Raw genomic sequence first — 14175 nt, forward strand, 5'->3', positions numbered from 1 at the left:
TGATATTGAAACTGTACCCTCCTTTTACCAGGTCTCGGTGTCTTAGTTCCAATAAGAACTCTTTGAAAGACTCGCTGTTGAGAAACGGAAACTCTTGTGCATCTCATGTCATTGGTTCTGATACGTCATCCTCTGGATCTGCCAGCATTTTAACTGCACAGGAGCAGTTGTCCCACAGTGTACATTCCCTGTCATCTGGTACCCCGGATGTTGCCTTTGGATCCAAAGACTCTGATCCTCACCATCACCTCTCTGCACCTCATCAGCCAGATAGCTTACCAGCATCAAATACACAATCCGAAGGTAAATAATACGAACAACCAGTTAACTATTCATTGGATCTGTTGCAGGCAAAACTGTGGTACATATAACTCAGAACATAATAGATTTTTATTAAATACATGTGATCCAGGTAGCTATGCCATTATGACACCAAGCGCACATGTCAGGTCCATTGCTCTCTCACCTCCATTCTCTCCCTCTCCCTCCCTTCCTCTTTTAAAGGATATTCCTTTTTCCTATGTACAAATGATTTGCTGTACTATTTTATTTATTTTTTTAAAGGGGTCTTACTATGTACGTGCCCTGTCTGCTTGGCACTTGCTGTGTGGTAGACTAGCCTTCAGCTTGTGGCAGTCCTACTCAGAGAACTGGATTCCAGGATCCTCTACCATGCTAGGCTAAATGTTTTAACTTTCTGAGAAGAGTCAGAGTTCACTCAGTCCAGCTGCTTCAGGAATTGCTTTTGTTTCTCTTTTTTTGTAATGCACCTGGGGGGTTCTCTGGAGTTTCAAACGTTAATCAATTATTTATCATATACCCCTTAATTACAATAGATGCTTCATGCATTTCAGAGTGGTTGAACATTTTGGTTTGGTTTGGTTTGGGTTGTTTTGTTTTGTTTTGTTTTTTCTGAGACAGGGTTTCTCTGTGTAGTCTGGCTGTCCTGGAACTCACTCTGTAGACCAGGCTGGCTTCGAACTCTGAGATCTGCCTGCCTCTGCCTCTCAAGTGCTGGGATTAAAGGTGTGTGCCACCACACCTGGTTTAGGTTGAACATTTTGGAAACAAGAGTCTCCTGCCTGTCTTTGAGTTACCCCAAATACCCGGCCTAAGCATTGGTGCTGGTAAAGGTTTTGTTATGTAGTTAATCCTCATTTTTAAGTAATGTATTCAGATTATAATGGAAAGCACGTTTTAGATTAGATGGTTAGATAGTAGGACTCTTTGGACATACACAGCACCTATCTCCTTTCTCAACTCAGTTGATTTACTATTGTTGTTATTATTACTATTGTTACTGTACTCCTCACTTTCTAAAAATTCTTACTTGAGGATTCAATTTTTGGTGATATCACTATTTAACTACACATTACTTATATTACATTTTATGAAGTGATTTACTATGAACCTTCTTCTTATATTCCAAAAATCTAAAATTAAAAAATTCTGCAACCTCAGAAATACCTATCATGTAGTAGGATCCTGAGGTGGAGCTAGACTGGGACAACATGTGATGTAGCCTTGCGTCGTGCCCAAGTTAAGTGAGGGGAGGTGGAGTCATAGCACCGGAGAAGGTCATGAGCCCTTCTCTCAGTGAGCGTTCAAACTACACAGTGATAAAATCTGTGCTTCTACAATGATTTCTACAAATTCTACCTGTGTCTTCCCTTTTTTCCTCCTCCTCCCCCCCTCGCCCCCCCGACAGGGTTTCTCTGTGTAGCCCTGGCTGTCCTGGCACTCACTCTGTAGACCAGGCTGGCTTCCAACTCAGAAATCCACCTGCCTCTGCCTCTCAGAGTGCTGGGATTACAGGTGTGCGCCACCACCGCCCGGCCCTCCCCCCTTTTTGTAAACCTAATCTAGTAGGTGTTTTATTGTGAACTCAAGACTTAAAAACTGTGACATGTCTTCTTCCCTAGCAACAGGAGGGAGCATAGAGCAGGCCAGTCTAAGAGTAGAAGCTGGCGAGCAGATGTGCTTGTGTTTCTAATGGTTTCTTGTTATCTGTGAGGCACAAGTGGAACTGTTCCTCTCTTCCATTTTAACTGTGTGCTTAGGCTGACTGTTGTCTGTCCTATGCTTAAAGTTATGTTTTCCACATGTAACATGACAATATGCAGACGCTTCAACTTGAGTGAGACGCGGTAAATGCTGGGATTTTACTAATAATGAACCACTCTTGTGTTTTTTAGGATCAGACTCTGTGATTTTACTCAAAGTGAAGGAATCTTCGACTCCAGCTTCCAGGTAAACCTAGGGCAAGGGTCAGTAGTCATCCCCCCCCCACACCCTTTAGCTTCAGTTTCTTTACTGACAGTCACATAGTATAAAATCTCTTTCATGTGTTTTTCAACTTATTTCAGTGACTTCCTCTTCTCTTTCCATCCAGCCTTCACTCTTTATTCTGTCTCGCACCATCCAGGTTGTCCGTGCTCTGATCTCTATGCTGCGGCCACAGTTAGCTTCCTAAACTTAATGTCTGATCAGTAAAGGGGTTTAATGACCGCTTAGTAGTTAAATTACCTGAAGGATACCTCATTAAGGCAGAGTGCCGTAGTGCAATATAAAAGAACTCCTTCACATACATGTCTTACATTCTTTGGCTCTCTCTTCCCACTCATGAGTCTTTATTGAGAACCTACAGTGTTTTTGGTATTGGTATAGACATCAGGACAGCAGCAGTGACTAAGATTCCCTGTTTTCAAGGAGCCGCATTTTATATAAGGTTACAACTTAGTAGTGAACAAAGGTGGTAACTATCAATGTTGTGAAGAAAACTGAAGTAAGAGACACTAGAGTTAGAGGCCCTGCTTACTTACTGTGGCTGGAACAAGTGTGGTCAAATGCAGCTGATGGAAGTCAAAGAAGGAGCTATATTTGTTTGTTGTTTGGTAGCTTTATTGTTGTTTTGAGGGGGTTTGGATTTTTTTGGGGGGGAGTGGGTGGAAGGTGTTGCTTTTTGTTTAGACGTAGTTGGTTTGGTTTTTTTCAAGACAGAGTTTCTCTGTGTATCCTTGCCTGTCCTGGAACTCACAGAGATCTGCCTGCCTGCCTGCCTGCCTCTACCTCTAGAGTGTTGGGAGTAAAGGTGTGTGCTACCACTGCCCAGCAGGAGCTATCTTTGTAAATAGATTCTTTTGTACATCTTGATGTACTAGACTTGTTTATAAATACCATACATGTTTTTGTCTCAACATCATGGTTTCTGTCTGACATTGGTGTAAATCTGAACTTAAATCTGTTCTTCCAGATCCAACTTCACTTCTCCTGGAGGCAGCAGGCGCTCGACTCTGTTGACAGTCAGTTACTTGCACTGCTGTCAGCATCCTCCGGAGCCTTCCTTGGCAGTCTGTCTGCCAGTTTGGTGACAGGAGCAGTTCTTAGGAGAAGATTGCAGGGGATAGAAGGTTCTGTCTTAGCCCATCCCCTGCTTTACAGCTCCGATATTTATTCTAAGCTTTGGGTATTCTACAGAGTTTCTCTGTTAATTCTTCAAGGAGAATGTATGATTTGGATTTATTTCTCACATGGTGTTTAGAGTCAGGTCTGACTTCTGCTTGTAGCTTTTTGGTTTTCAGGTAAACATATGTTATTCTTCTGTTCCTCACTAGCCAAAAAAATTGAGTGTTAAGACCCTCTCCCAGAAGAAGTTGGTGTTAGACAAAGCATTTCTCAATTTCTCATTGATTCTTTACTAAGTCTGCTTTCCCTTATGGACAATTTCTCCTCGGAATGACTTGAAGAGTAAGGTGGAAGAAGAAAAGTGTGAGCTTTTGAGGAAAGAGCTGGAGTAATGAGTGACATCTGTGCTTGACGTTAAGCTGCTCTCCTAGACTGGGCTGATCAGCCTTCAGTTTCTGGCTACTGCCTTTTAGTTCAGTTCTGACAGTGAGGACCTGCCCTGTTTTCCTGGAATGTGGCGTACACATCTCTACTTCAGACACTCTTCTGCCTAGGATTCCCATTCTTTACTTTACTGAATAACTCTTACTTCTTCAAAAATCTGATTCATATGTTAGTGTTTCTAGGTGGTGTCTCTGAGCCCTAGGTGACATTAGACATGCAACCTCCCTGCATTTTACCACTTATATCTTTGCACTTAATCTTAAGTGTGGTGGATGTTTAGTAAATGAATCTTTCCTAAATAAGTAAACATCTGAGAAAGCTCAAAATGTGCTCTTGTAGTCCAAGTACTCAGTTCTCCTTGTTGCTTAATGTGTTAGCACAATGAAAGGCATTTCAGCACTAGAGGAAGGAACACAGTCTTTGGAATTGGACAGAGAAGTCTTATAATACTTGTTGTTCTGACACAGCGTGTCCTTCTGGACCTCAGCATGGTTTTGTTTGGTTTTCTGTAAAGTATGAGTAATGATTTCATGTTGCATATTATATTAATATAGAGATCTCATGAGGCTTAACGATATAAAACCACTAGGCCAGTTTTACATACAGAGCAGTAGGATCAACTATGTTCAGTATGCATGTCGCTCTTACTACTGTATGTGTAATCTCTTTAGAAATGCAATTTCTCTTATCATTGTCCTTCCTGAGCCCACAGCTACCTCAGTCCATTGAGGAGACGTACTTGCCCCTACAGTCCATTGAGGAGACGTCCTCGCCCCTACATTAGTTCTTATCCAGCAGTCAAGGCTCTGCTCTCTAGCAGGTAGTATTCGACTGGAGGAGGACACAGTAGTTTATCAATAGATTAAAATCTGTATTTTCATGAAATTCATATTTTAATAAGGAGTGCAGATAAATTCATGACCTGTTAATGTGAAATCTGGTGTATTTCTTTTTACATCTTTGTATCATGTTATAAATATCTTCTTGTGTTGATTTGACTGTGTGTGTGTGTGACACACTAAAACTACACTGCTGATGATGATTTCTGAAGTTTTCTGTCTCTCTTGCCCTCTGGGGTTTTTATTGAGCCAAAGGTGACTAGCTCTCATTAACCTTAATGACATTGAGGGGGTAGAACAGTATTTTCTTTGCCAAGTCATGGCCTATGGGTGACTGGGGACTTAAAAGAACTCTTAACCACATACTATTTTACACATCTTGAAACTGAAGCCCATAGAGGTAAGGTGACTTGCTCAGAATCAGGAACTATCTACTTGCTCTGAGGACCTCAAAGGTCTCCTTCAGAAGAGTTTATTCTTGTATTAGTTTCTGTGCTAGATCTCGTAGTTAGAGATTCTCAAGGAGATAAAGCAGTTGGGAGGGAGGAAGCTGTCGTAACAGTTAACACTCCTGCCACTCCTCAGTGTTCCTCATTAGGATTGTCCACAACAGCCTGTGGAATGGAATAGGCCTGTGATCCTTGGAGCAGAGCTGCCTGCTGTCTCCCTCCGCCTTGGCTCATTGATTGGACATGTGTAAATGTAATTTTATTCTCCTGTTGTCATTGTTGTCTGGGAGGCCTACTGTCTCTGTCTGCTAACCTAGGCCTAGTCCTGGAAGCTAAGCTTCGAGCCTCCATACAGTCTTCTCTAGGTTTAAATGTTTTCAGCCCGAGACTTGCTGCTGAAGAAGCTTCCCCTTTCTGGTTCTTTCTGCTTTCTGGTCTCTGCCTGGCTGTTCCGGCTCAAACTCCTCTCCCACCTGACCAATTCAATCGGACTTTTCTTTCAGCCTCTGAATTGCTCTACTTGGCCTCAAACTAACTCTAGCAGTCTCTTTGAGTCTTCTGACTCCTTCTCTTTCTCTTGCTTGTTCTGTCTTTCCCTGTGTCTAGCTTGTTCTCTCTTCAATCTGTGTCTGTGAAACTCTACAGATAACACTGCCGTCTTCTCCCTCCGAGCCGCTCCACTCTCCCTCTCATCTCTACTGCGCTGCTCCCCACCATCTTCACTCTATTGCCCTGCTGCTCTGCTCCTCCTGTGCTGTCTGTCTCTCCCTAAGTAGCCTCCCTGTCCTCTCTGTCCTCTTGAGAGTTCGGCGTAGCATATTCTGTCAAATCTGTCTCTGATTCCTCCCTTTGTCTGCCATTCAGACATTACTTTCAAACATGGGTGCTTCCTTCTACAAACTAATTTTACCTTCATTGTTTGGGATTAAAGGTGTATGCTAAGGGCTGAGCCACTCTAACTAGAAAATATCCTGTAACAGGTTCAAATATGCTGTTACAGCTATATTTTGACTCAGACTGAGAAGGCCAAGAATTTAAAATTTTGCTTAAATCTTTTAAGAATGTGGGAACAGTAATTTTCTATCTTAATATATCCTCTTAGAAGAAATTTTTTTAGCATATGTTATTCTCTCTTATAATCTCTTGAGAGTGGGCTGAACGTCATTCTCTGATCTTTAGAGAATCTTCATCTCATCTTTTTAGTACATATGTATTAATTATGTTCTTTAATTTTCAGTTAGATTCAATTAAAATTCAAACTAGTTACTTTGTGTCAATTGGATATCTTTTATTCCATAATTGCAAAGGAGTCTTACAAACTATTGAAATGATTGTTTTTATTTGTAAAAATAGTTGAATCCCCCCTAACCCCTTCTGCTTATTTTCTTCCCCCACCTATAGTCCTACTTTCTTCCAAGCAGAGCTATGGATCAAAGAATTGTAAGTTATTGTTTTTGATACTGTTTTTTTCTTCTCATCATTTTCATTTAGGAAGAAATCAAACAACTAGCTAATTATCCTAATTATTTTTACTCAATAAGAATTACCTATTTGTACTCTTTAGCTATTGGGTTTTTAAGATTCTCTTAGAGCTAAAATATTTAGTTTTTTCAGATTTTATTTATTTTTATTTCATGTGTGTTTTGCCTGCATGCGTGTGTATCTTGTGCGTGCAGTGCCCACAGAGGCCAGAAGTGGATGTAGGCTCCCCTAGAACTGAAACTACAGACTAACCATATGTGCTTGTGAGCCACCATATGGATACGAAGAACTGAGCCCAAGTCCTCTGGAGTTCTTAACCATTGTGCCTGCCATCTCTCCAGCCTCAGTTAGGAGATTTGTGTTTTCATATTTGTCAACTATTTAACAGTTGTTGAAGCTAAATTGAATTGGAAAATATTCCAAAGATAGTTATGTAAAGAATAAAGTAAATGCCTTTATTATTACATACACTGCTGAGTTACAAGAGAATTTGAGTAATAACTGAAAATATTTAGTTTCAAGTGCCAAAACCTGTAGAGTATTCTTCAGCCCTTGGTCCTTGTAAGTTTAAATATGTAATATTTAGCTGCTGTCTTGACAGTATACTCTCTTCTTCTGTGGGGCTATCAGCCTTTGGATATCTAGAGTTAAGCTTCACTCTCACCAGTCTCATTAAGAGGCATGCTTTTGAAATACAACTGTGTATTACAAATAGGTACAGAAGTCACACTAATTATATGTAAATTAGTCCAGTAAAAGCGGTAAAAATAGTTTAAATTACCATGTTGTTTTACTCTGTATTGAGCTGTAAGTGTAGTGAGGTCTGAGTGAGGTCTGTATACATGAGCTGTTTACTACTGGTTCTCTACTATGTGTAGCAGAGATATACTCAGTGATTGATCTGACTGTTGCTTTCATTTCCTAGAACTAGTGTTTATGATTCTCGAGCTCGGGAAAGATTGCGCCAGATTGAAGAACAGAAAGCATTGGCACTACGGCTTCAAAACCAGGTAAAAAAAAAACAAGCAGGGTTAAGAATAAAGGACAGCTCAGCAGTTAAGAGCACTGTGTGGATAAGACTTGTTTTCTTTTCCCATCACTCACATGGCAGTTCACAACCACCAGCAACTCTAGTTGGAGGGGATCTGGCACCCTCAGAAGCCAGGCACCTTCCTGATACGCATGCATGCATGCAGGCAAAGCTCTAACTCCTAAAAATAAAAATAACCAAGCAGGGTGGGGGTGGGGGGGTGCACACCCTTAGTTCCAGCACTTGTGCGGCAAAGACAGGTGGATCTCTTCCAGTTTGAAGACAGCCTGGTCTACAGGGTGAGTTCCAGGACATCCAGAAACCCTGTCTCAAAAAACCCAGATAGATAGATAGATAGATAGATAGATAGATAGATAGATAGATAGATAGATAGATAGATCTTTATTGAAGAAAATTATAAAATAAATAGCACCTCCAGGCTGAGACTGTTGGGGAGGTTACCAGCCTGAGTGACGCTGTTTGCGTATATGGCAGCCTAGAATTTATGGTAAGTGGCTTATGTCCCAGGGTGACTCACCTCACAGAGGTCAAATAGTAGACTGCTTTGTCCCGCTGATTCTAAAGTTCTGTCTCCAGAGATTGCAGGAGCAGGAACACGCTGTACTTGATTCCATAGAACTTCACCTTCGTGTACCTCTTGAAAAGGAGATTCCTGTCACAGCTGCCCAAGAAACTAGGAAAAAAAGTCACCAACTAACTGATAGTGAAGATGAATTTCCTGAAATTACAGAGGTAAAGAACAGACTGAAAATGTCTACAGTAGAGCTGGGTGTGATGGCAGGCACCTTTAATCCCAACACCCTGGAAGCAGAGGCAGGTGGATCTCTGCATTTGAGGCCAGCCTGGTCAACACAAATGTCCCAGGCTAGTCAGAGCTGCATAGTGAGATCCTGGCTCAAGTTGCTTTTTGTCTAGAAAGGATGCTGAGGACAGTTTCAAATGTAATTCAGTAGAGTATCTGACATTTAGATTAATTTAGCTATACTTTGTATTTTGCACCAATGTTTACTTTTAAAGGCAATTAAAAATTGTTAATAATGGCTTTAGTTGGGTTTTTAGCAATTTTAGTGGGAAGGTATGCAGTAAATTTATATTTCTGTTTTTTATAAATTTTATTTCAAAATACTAATTTTTGTTGTTAGGTTTGGCTTGGGAGATTTTGTTTCTGTTTTGATTGTAGTCAGGGGAGTTGAGCCCACCATTTCCTATATGCTGACATAGGAGATAATTTGATAGCAAATTATGAGCTGAAAAGTACTATTTTTTTGTTTTTATTTTTTATTTTTTAATGAGCATACAAAGGAATAGATTTCATTAGGACATATATATATATATGTATATATACATACTCTGTTTTTATAATGTTTCTTTTTAAGCAATAGTAATCCATTATGAAAATTTTGGAAAATACTTAGAAATCTATGTATGTTTTAAAAATCTGTTCTTAATTCATCTCTCTTTGAAAACATTATTGGACCTGGTGCAGCTTGGAGCTGGAGTGCTGGCTTCCCGTGCACAGGCTGTCATCCTGGAGCCTGTTGCCAGCTGCTCTGTAGCCAGTGAGCAGCACAGACTTCGCATAGCTGTACTAAGTTTCATCTTTATATCTTCATGTGCAAAGAGCATGTGACTTACGGATGCTGCCTTTACTCCATGGTGCCTTTTATAGCTTTTGTTTCTTGGGAAACCATTTGTACCAGAAGCATAAAACTTAAACCTTTAAAGGAGCTTGGAAGAGTTGAGCAAAGGTTGTATCAGTCTTTAGGGAGTGATAGAAAAACAAGGATCTGAATGTTGTGTGAATAAAAAAGGAGAGCAAGGTGGGTGGGAGGTAACCTGGAAGGACCACTGCAGGAAGAGAGACGGAACAATGGGTACAAGTAAGCTGACAGTGGGAAACTGGTAGGCACATGACTCATGATGAACACAGTATGGGCCCTGGCCAGAAAAACCAGTTTTTTCTGAAACTATTGTGTTTGGTCTTTTGTTTTATTAGGAAATGGAAAAAGAAATAAAGAATGTATTTCGTAATGGCAACCAGGATGAAGTCCTCAGTGAGGCATTCCGCTTGACCATTACACGCAAAGACATTCAGACTCTAAACCATCTAAACTGGCTCAATGACGAGGTAATCTTGTGCTTACTTTGTATGCAAATAGCGAAAACTAAATGAAGGCATTATCTCACTATTCCGCAAATATGGTTCTTAGGCGCCCCTGTGTCACCAAAGGTGGAGCCGAGGAGTGATGAGCAGCAGCCCCTCCATGCTGTGTGTCCGCTAAGACCGGTGCTTCCGCTCTCATATGGGCTGGCCCCGCACTTAAGGCACCTGCTCTGCAGCTCGTAGTTCTGAGCAGAGAGTTACGATACTGTCTGACTGCGCTCTGGCGGGAGGGGAGTCTTTGGGATTTCTAGGCAGGGACCAGCTCTGCTTCCTTCTCATCTACTTGCCTTAGGTTACTTACACTGTGCATGAAAAGCTTTCTGAAATAATGTTTATTTGTATGTAGTGATTTTTAAGCTGACATCAAAAAAATTAAATTGTTTTTATATAGTTGATATGTAGCAAGGGGGAATGACTTCACCTCCCAATTTCAATTAAATATATTAATTATGCCATGATTTTTAAATTGATCTGTCCTCATCCTAAACCTTAAAAAAGCTGTTTCATTTGAGAAGGTTTATTATTCCTTTAATTATTGTGTACATATGACAAGTTGAACATCCAAAAGACAAACAAAGCATAGAAGACTAAGAAACTCCCCAAGTTCATAGAGCTAATAGATAGCAGACCTGGGCACTGGTATTTACTGTAAGCCACTGCCTCAGAGTCTTATTAAACTGGATCTGTTATGGGACTCGATTATAGAACTTAAGACCGTACATACACACCTAAGATGTTGATTTCCTCTGGGCCAGCTGAACACCTCCATTGTTAGTAGCATGGGTTACTTTATTAGACAAACTATGCGCACTCTTTTTTTTACTTGATAAGAAACACATGATTTGATGTCTATGTTAGAAACCTCGCTCACATCTTTTGGCTCCTCAGGTAATGGAATGCTAGATTAAATGATAGTGGGGAAGAGCTTACAAAATTAAAGAGGAAAACAAAAATCAGTATAATCAAAAGTATCCTCTTATACATTGTTTTTGATGTGTGATCATTTACCATTTTTCTTTTTCTCCACTGCTGGAGAAGAAGCTCAGTTTTTCCAAAAGGATTATAGCCTGTTTGCTATAACTTATGTAAAACCTAGGGGGCAGCAGTGAGTCAGACATAAGCTGAATTCTTGCCCTTCACTGTGGCAGTTACCTAAAAGATTTCCTACAGAGGCAGCCTACATCTGGACAGACTTTCCTTTGCTGCAACCCATCAGTGGCTAGACTGTGAGCATGCAGTTAGTGGGGATTATGTGACTAGAGTACATGCAGAGAGGCAGGGCTCCTTGTCTGCTGCATCCCCACCTCCTGCCTACAGTGCTGGAGGAAGTGCTTTCAAAGCCACACTGTAAGTTAAGTCACATCTTCAAGATGATAATGAGAAAAAGACCAATTTTAGAGTATCCTGTTTCTTAGGCTTAAATAGCCAACGTTTGGTGAACGATTATAGATACTTAAATTGTGATATTTAATTTATAAATACTTAATTCTTTTTCATCAGTTATGAATATTCAGTCTTCTGCAAGTACTCATGTGTTTTCAATTCTATTCTTTCCTCAAATACTCTTATAAATACCCATTTTTGTTTTGTGTGTCCTACCACTATTATAGGATATGTTAAAATTCTCTGCAAAATAAAGTAAATCATAAATTATTCTTACTATTAACTAATATAGGAAATGAAAATAATCAGATTTAGTTTTTAAAGAAAGTAAAATCTTCAGTAGTGCAAAGGAAGGAGGGGGATGGGAAGGGGAAAAAAAACCAGAAAATCCAGGTCCAGCAGGATAGCCAGGTAGGTAAAGGGTTTCCTGCCAAGGCTGATGGCCTGTATGTGGTTTACAAGACCCACACAGTAGGAGAGAACCAACATCTGTAAGTTCTCCTGTGACCTCCACTCATGTCCTCTATGGTGCAGCTATGTCCATACATATATACACAAATAAATAAAGAAGTGTAATAATAAAAATAAATAAAACCTAAAAATCCTGAATATGGCATACATATAAAGCCATTGTGCTGCTTTTTCCCTGTCTGGCACCCACAGAGACCAGAAGAAGGTTCTGGATTCCCTGAAACTGGAGTCACAGACTCTTGAGAGCCACTGTGGGTGCTGGGAATTGGACCTCTGTAGGTCCTCTGCAACAGCAACCAGTGCTCTTAATTGCTGAGCCAGTGCCCAGCCCCTTGAACACTGTTTTGTAGATCATTAAATAGATTTAGAAATACATGGAAGTAATTTAGGTGTTTGTACAGATAAAACTGGTTTTGCTTCTATGTAAAACATATCAATATCTAAACATAAAAATATCTAAACAAATCGATTTTCTTACATTGTATGAAGGCAGTACCCCAGTGGTCCCTGAGAGAAGTGAGATTGTGGATATGGAGATAGAGCAAAAGGCACAAAGATGACAAGACCACCAGCAGTTGTAGGATACTGTCAGGCAGCCTCATGCAGCTGCAGTCCCAGAGGAAAAGCAAGTAACGAACCCACAAGTAAGGGAAAGGTAGACAAAAGAAATAGTACAAACATAAAGATGCATGCGATAGTAGATTTAACTCAGCCATATCACTATCCAACCAGAGACCAGCCTTGTGTGGTAGAGATACAGTATGAGCCATGCTTATCTCTTACTTTAAACTGAATAGTAGAACCATTTTCAGAAGGGACTGGGATGTAGTTCAGTGGGCATAGCCTTGGCTTGCATGCCTGAGGCCTTGGCTTTGCCCTCCAGTAGCAGAAAAAGAGAAAAAGAATTAAATTATTAACATGTTTTGTTCAACCCATTTATATCCAAAATATGTCATTTTTGGTTTGTAGTCTATATTAAAATTTTAATGAGTTGTTTTACATTCTACATCTTAGTTGGTAATAGTCATAGCCCAAGGACCTGACCTGGGCTGAGTGCTACCATATTGGCTAGGCGTGAATGAGAACGAGCACTGAGTGAGGTGGCTAGGCCAGAAAAGAAAACTGTAAGAAGCACCCTTCAAGCCGGGTGGGGGGGCGGGGCATGCCTGTAATCCCAGCACTCTGGGAGGCAGAGGCAGAGGCAGGCAGATTTCTGAGTTCGAGGCCAGCCTGGTCTACAGAGTGAGTTCCAGGACAGCCAGGGCTACACAGAGAAACCTTGTCTCGGGAAAAACAAACAAACAACAACAACAAAAAAAAAATCCAAAAAACCAAAAAAAAAAAAAGAAGAAGAAGAAGCATTCTTCACTGCGCTGCTGGGGACTGAGCCCAGGACCTGTGTGTGTTAGCCATGTGCTTTGTAGTGAGCCGCATGACAGCCATACAAGATCCCATTCTGAATGTGAGGTGCAGATAGGTTTACAAACTAAAGGATGGGAAAAGTTGTGTCATGCAAATACTAATTTAAAAAGTGAGTGTACTAATAGTATACAAAGTTTATTCTGGAGTGAGGACTGTTAGCAGTGATAGTAATTTCAAAGTAATAGAGAAAGTGTCACAGCCCAAATACAATACATTTTAATAACACATTGAAAACGTCTGCAGTACAACTGGTGGAACTGAAGCTGTGCGTCCTCAGAGACTTGTGCTCTGTCTCTCCCTGACACTGATAGGACAGGCGTGTGCGCCCAGTGGAAAGAAGTGCTGTGACTGCAGCCTTCCCTGCCCTCACTTGGCCTCTAAGAACCTAGTCTCCACGCATGACTAAGGACCAGTTTACAAGCATGAACTGGAAACTGGGAGCTAGCCAGAAGATATGGCTGCCCCTTTTGAGTGTGCGTGCGTGCGTGCATGCGTGCGTGTGTGCATGCATGCATGCATGCGTGAGCTTTGCAAGTTCATACTAATTACCAGTTATTTTCCAAGTAAATACTGAAATATTGGAATATGGTATTTGTAACTTCACCTGGGAAAGAAAAGTCATGGGGCAATCTCAGCAAATGTGAGACGAGCTTGCTGAAGGAGGACTTAAGGTAGAGCATCCCTAACAGACAAGTGCACAGCCAACCAGCTGGGCTACCATTTGGAAGCTTCATCTTTGAAGAGGAAGATGCCTTTCAGCTTTCCAGCATTGCAGTAGTCTTGTAGATAGAGACGGCATTGCTGCTTGAGTGGTTGTGGGAATGTAAAGTAAGGCTGTAAGGAGGCACTGTGTGCGGTGCATTTCTATAGCAGAATTGAGATCTAGAGCTGGAGCTCATGCTTTTTAGTCCCGAATTCTGACTTTCAGACGTAGTGTTTAGTGGAAGTCTGGACATAACTGTACTCAGTGGTAGAGCTCCTGCCTCCCAAGAACAAGGCTCTGGGTTTGATCCTCAGTACCACACATACAAAATAATGGAAATGGAGAGGGAGGGAAGGTTAAAA

The 14175-nt window shown here is 40.9% G+C and overlaps 1 protein-coding gene across 1 annotated transcript in view; it reads left to right on the plus strand.

Annotated features, from left to right (window-relative positions):
• Positions 1 to 14175, plus strand: part of Senp1 (SUMO specific peptidase 1) — a 58051-nt gene that overhangs the window by 29449 nt on the left and 14427 nt on the right. The window contains 6 exon segments of the mRNA XM_052161473.1: positions 32 to 303; positions 2196 to 2250; positions 6539 to 6577; positions 7545 to 7629; positions 8247 to 8402; positions 9667 to 9798. Of these exon segments, the coding sequence (XP_052017433.1) occupies positions 32 to 303; positions 2196 to 2250; positions 6539 to 6577; positions 7545 to 7629; positions 8247 to 8402; positions 9667 to 9798 (739 nt within the window).

Source organism: Apodemus sylvaticus, chromosome 17, assembly GCF_947179515.1.
Source record: "Apodemus sylvaticus chromosome 17, mApoSyl1.1, whole genome shotgun sequence".
NCBI lineage: Eukaryota > Metazoa > Chordata > Mammalia > Rodentia > Muridae > Apodemus > Apodemus sylvaticus.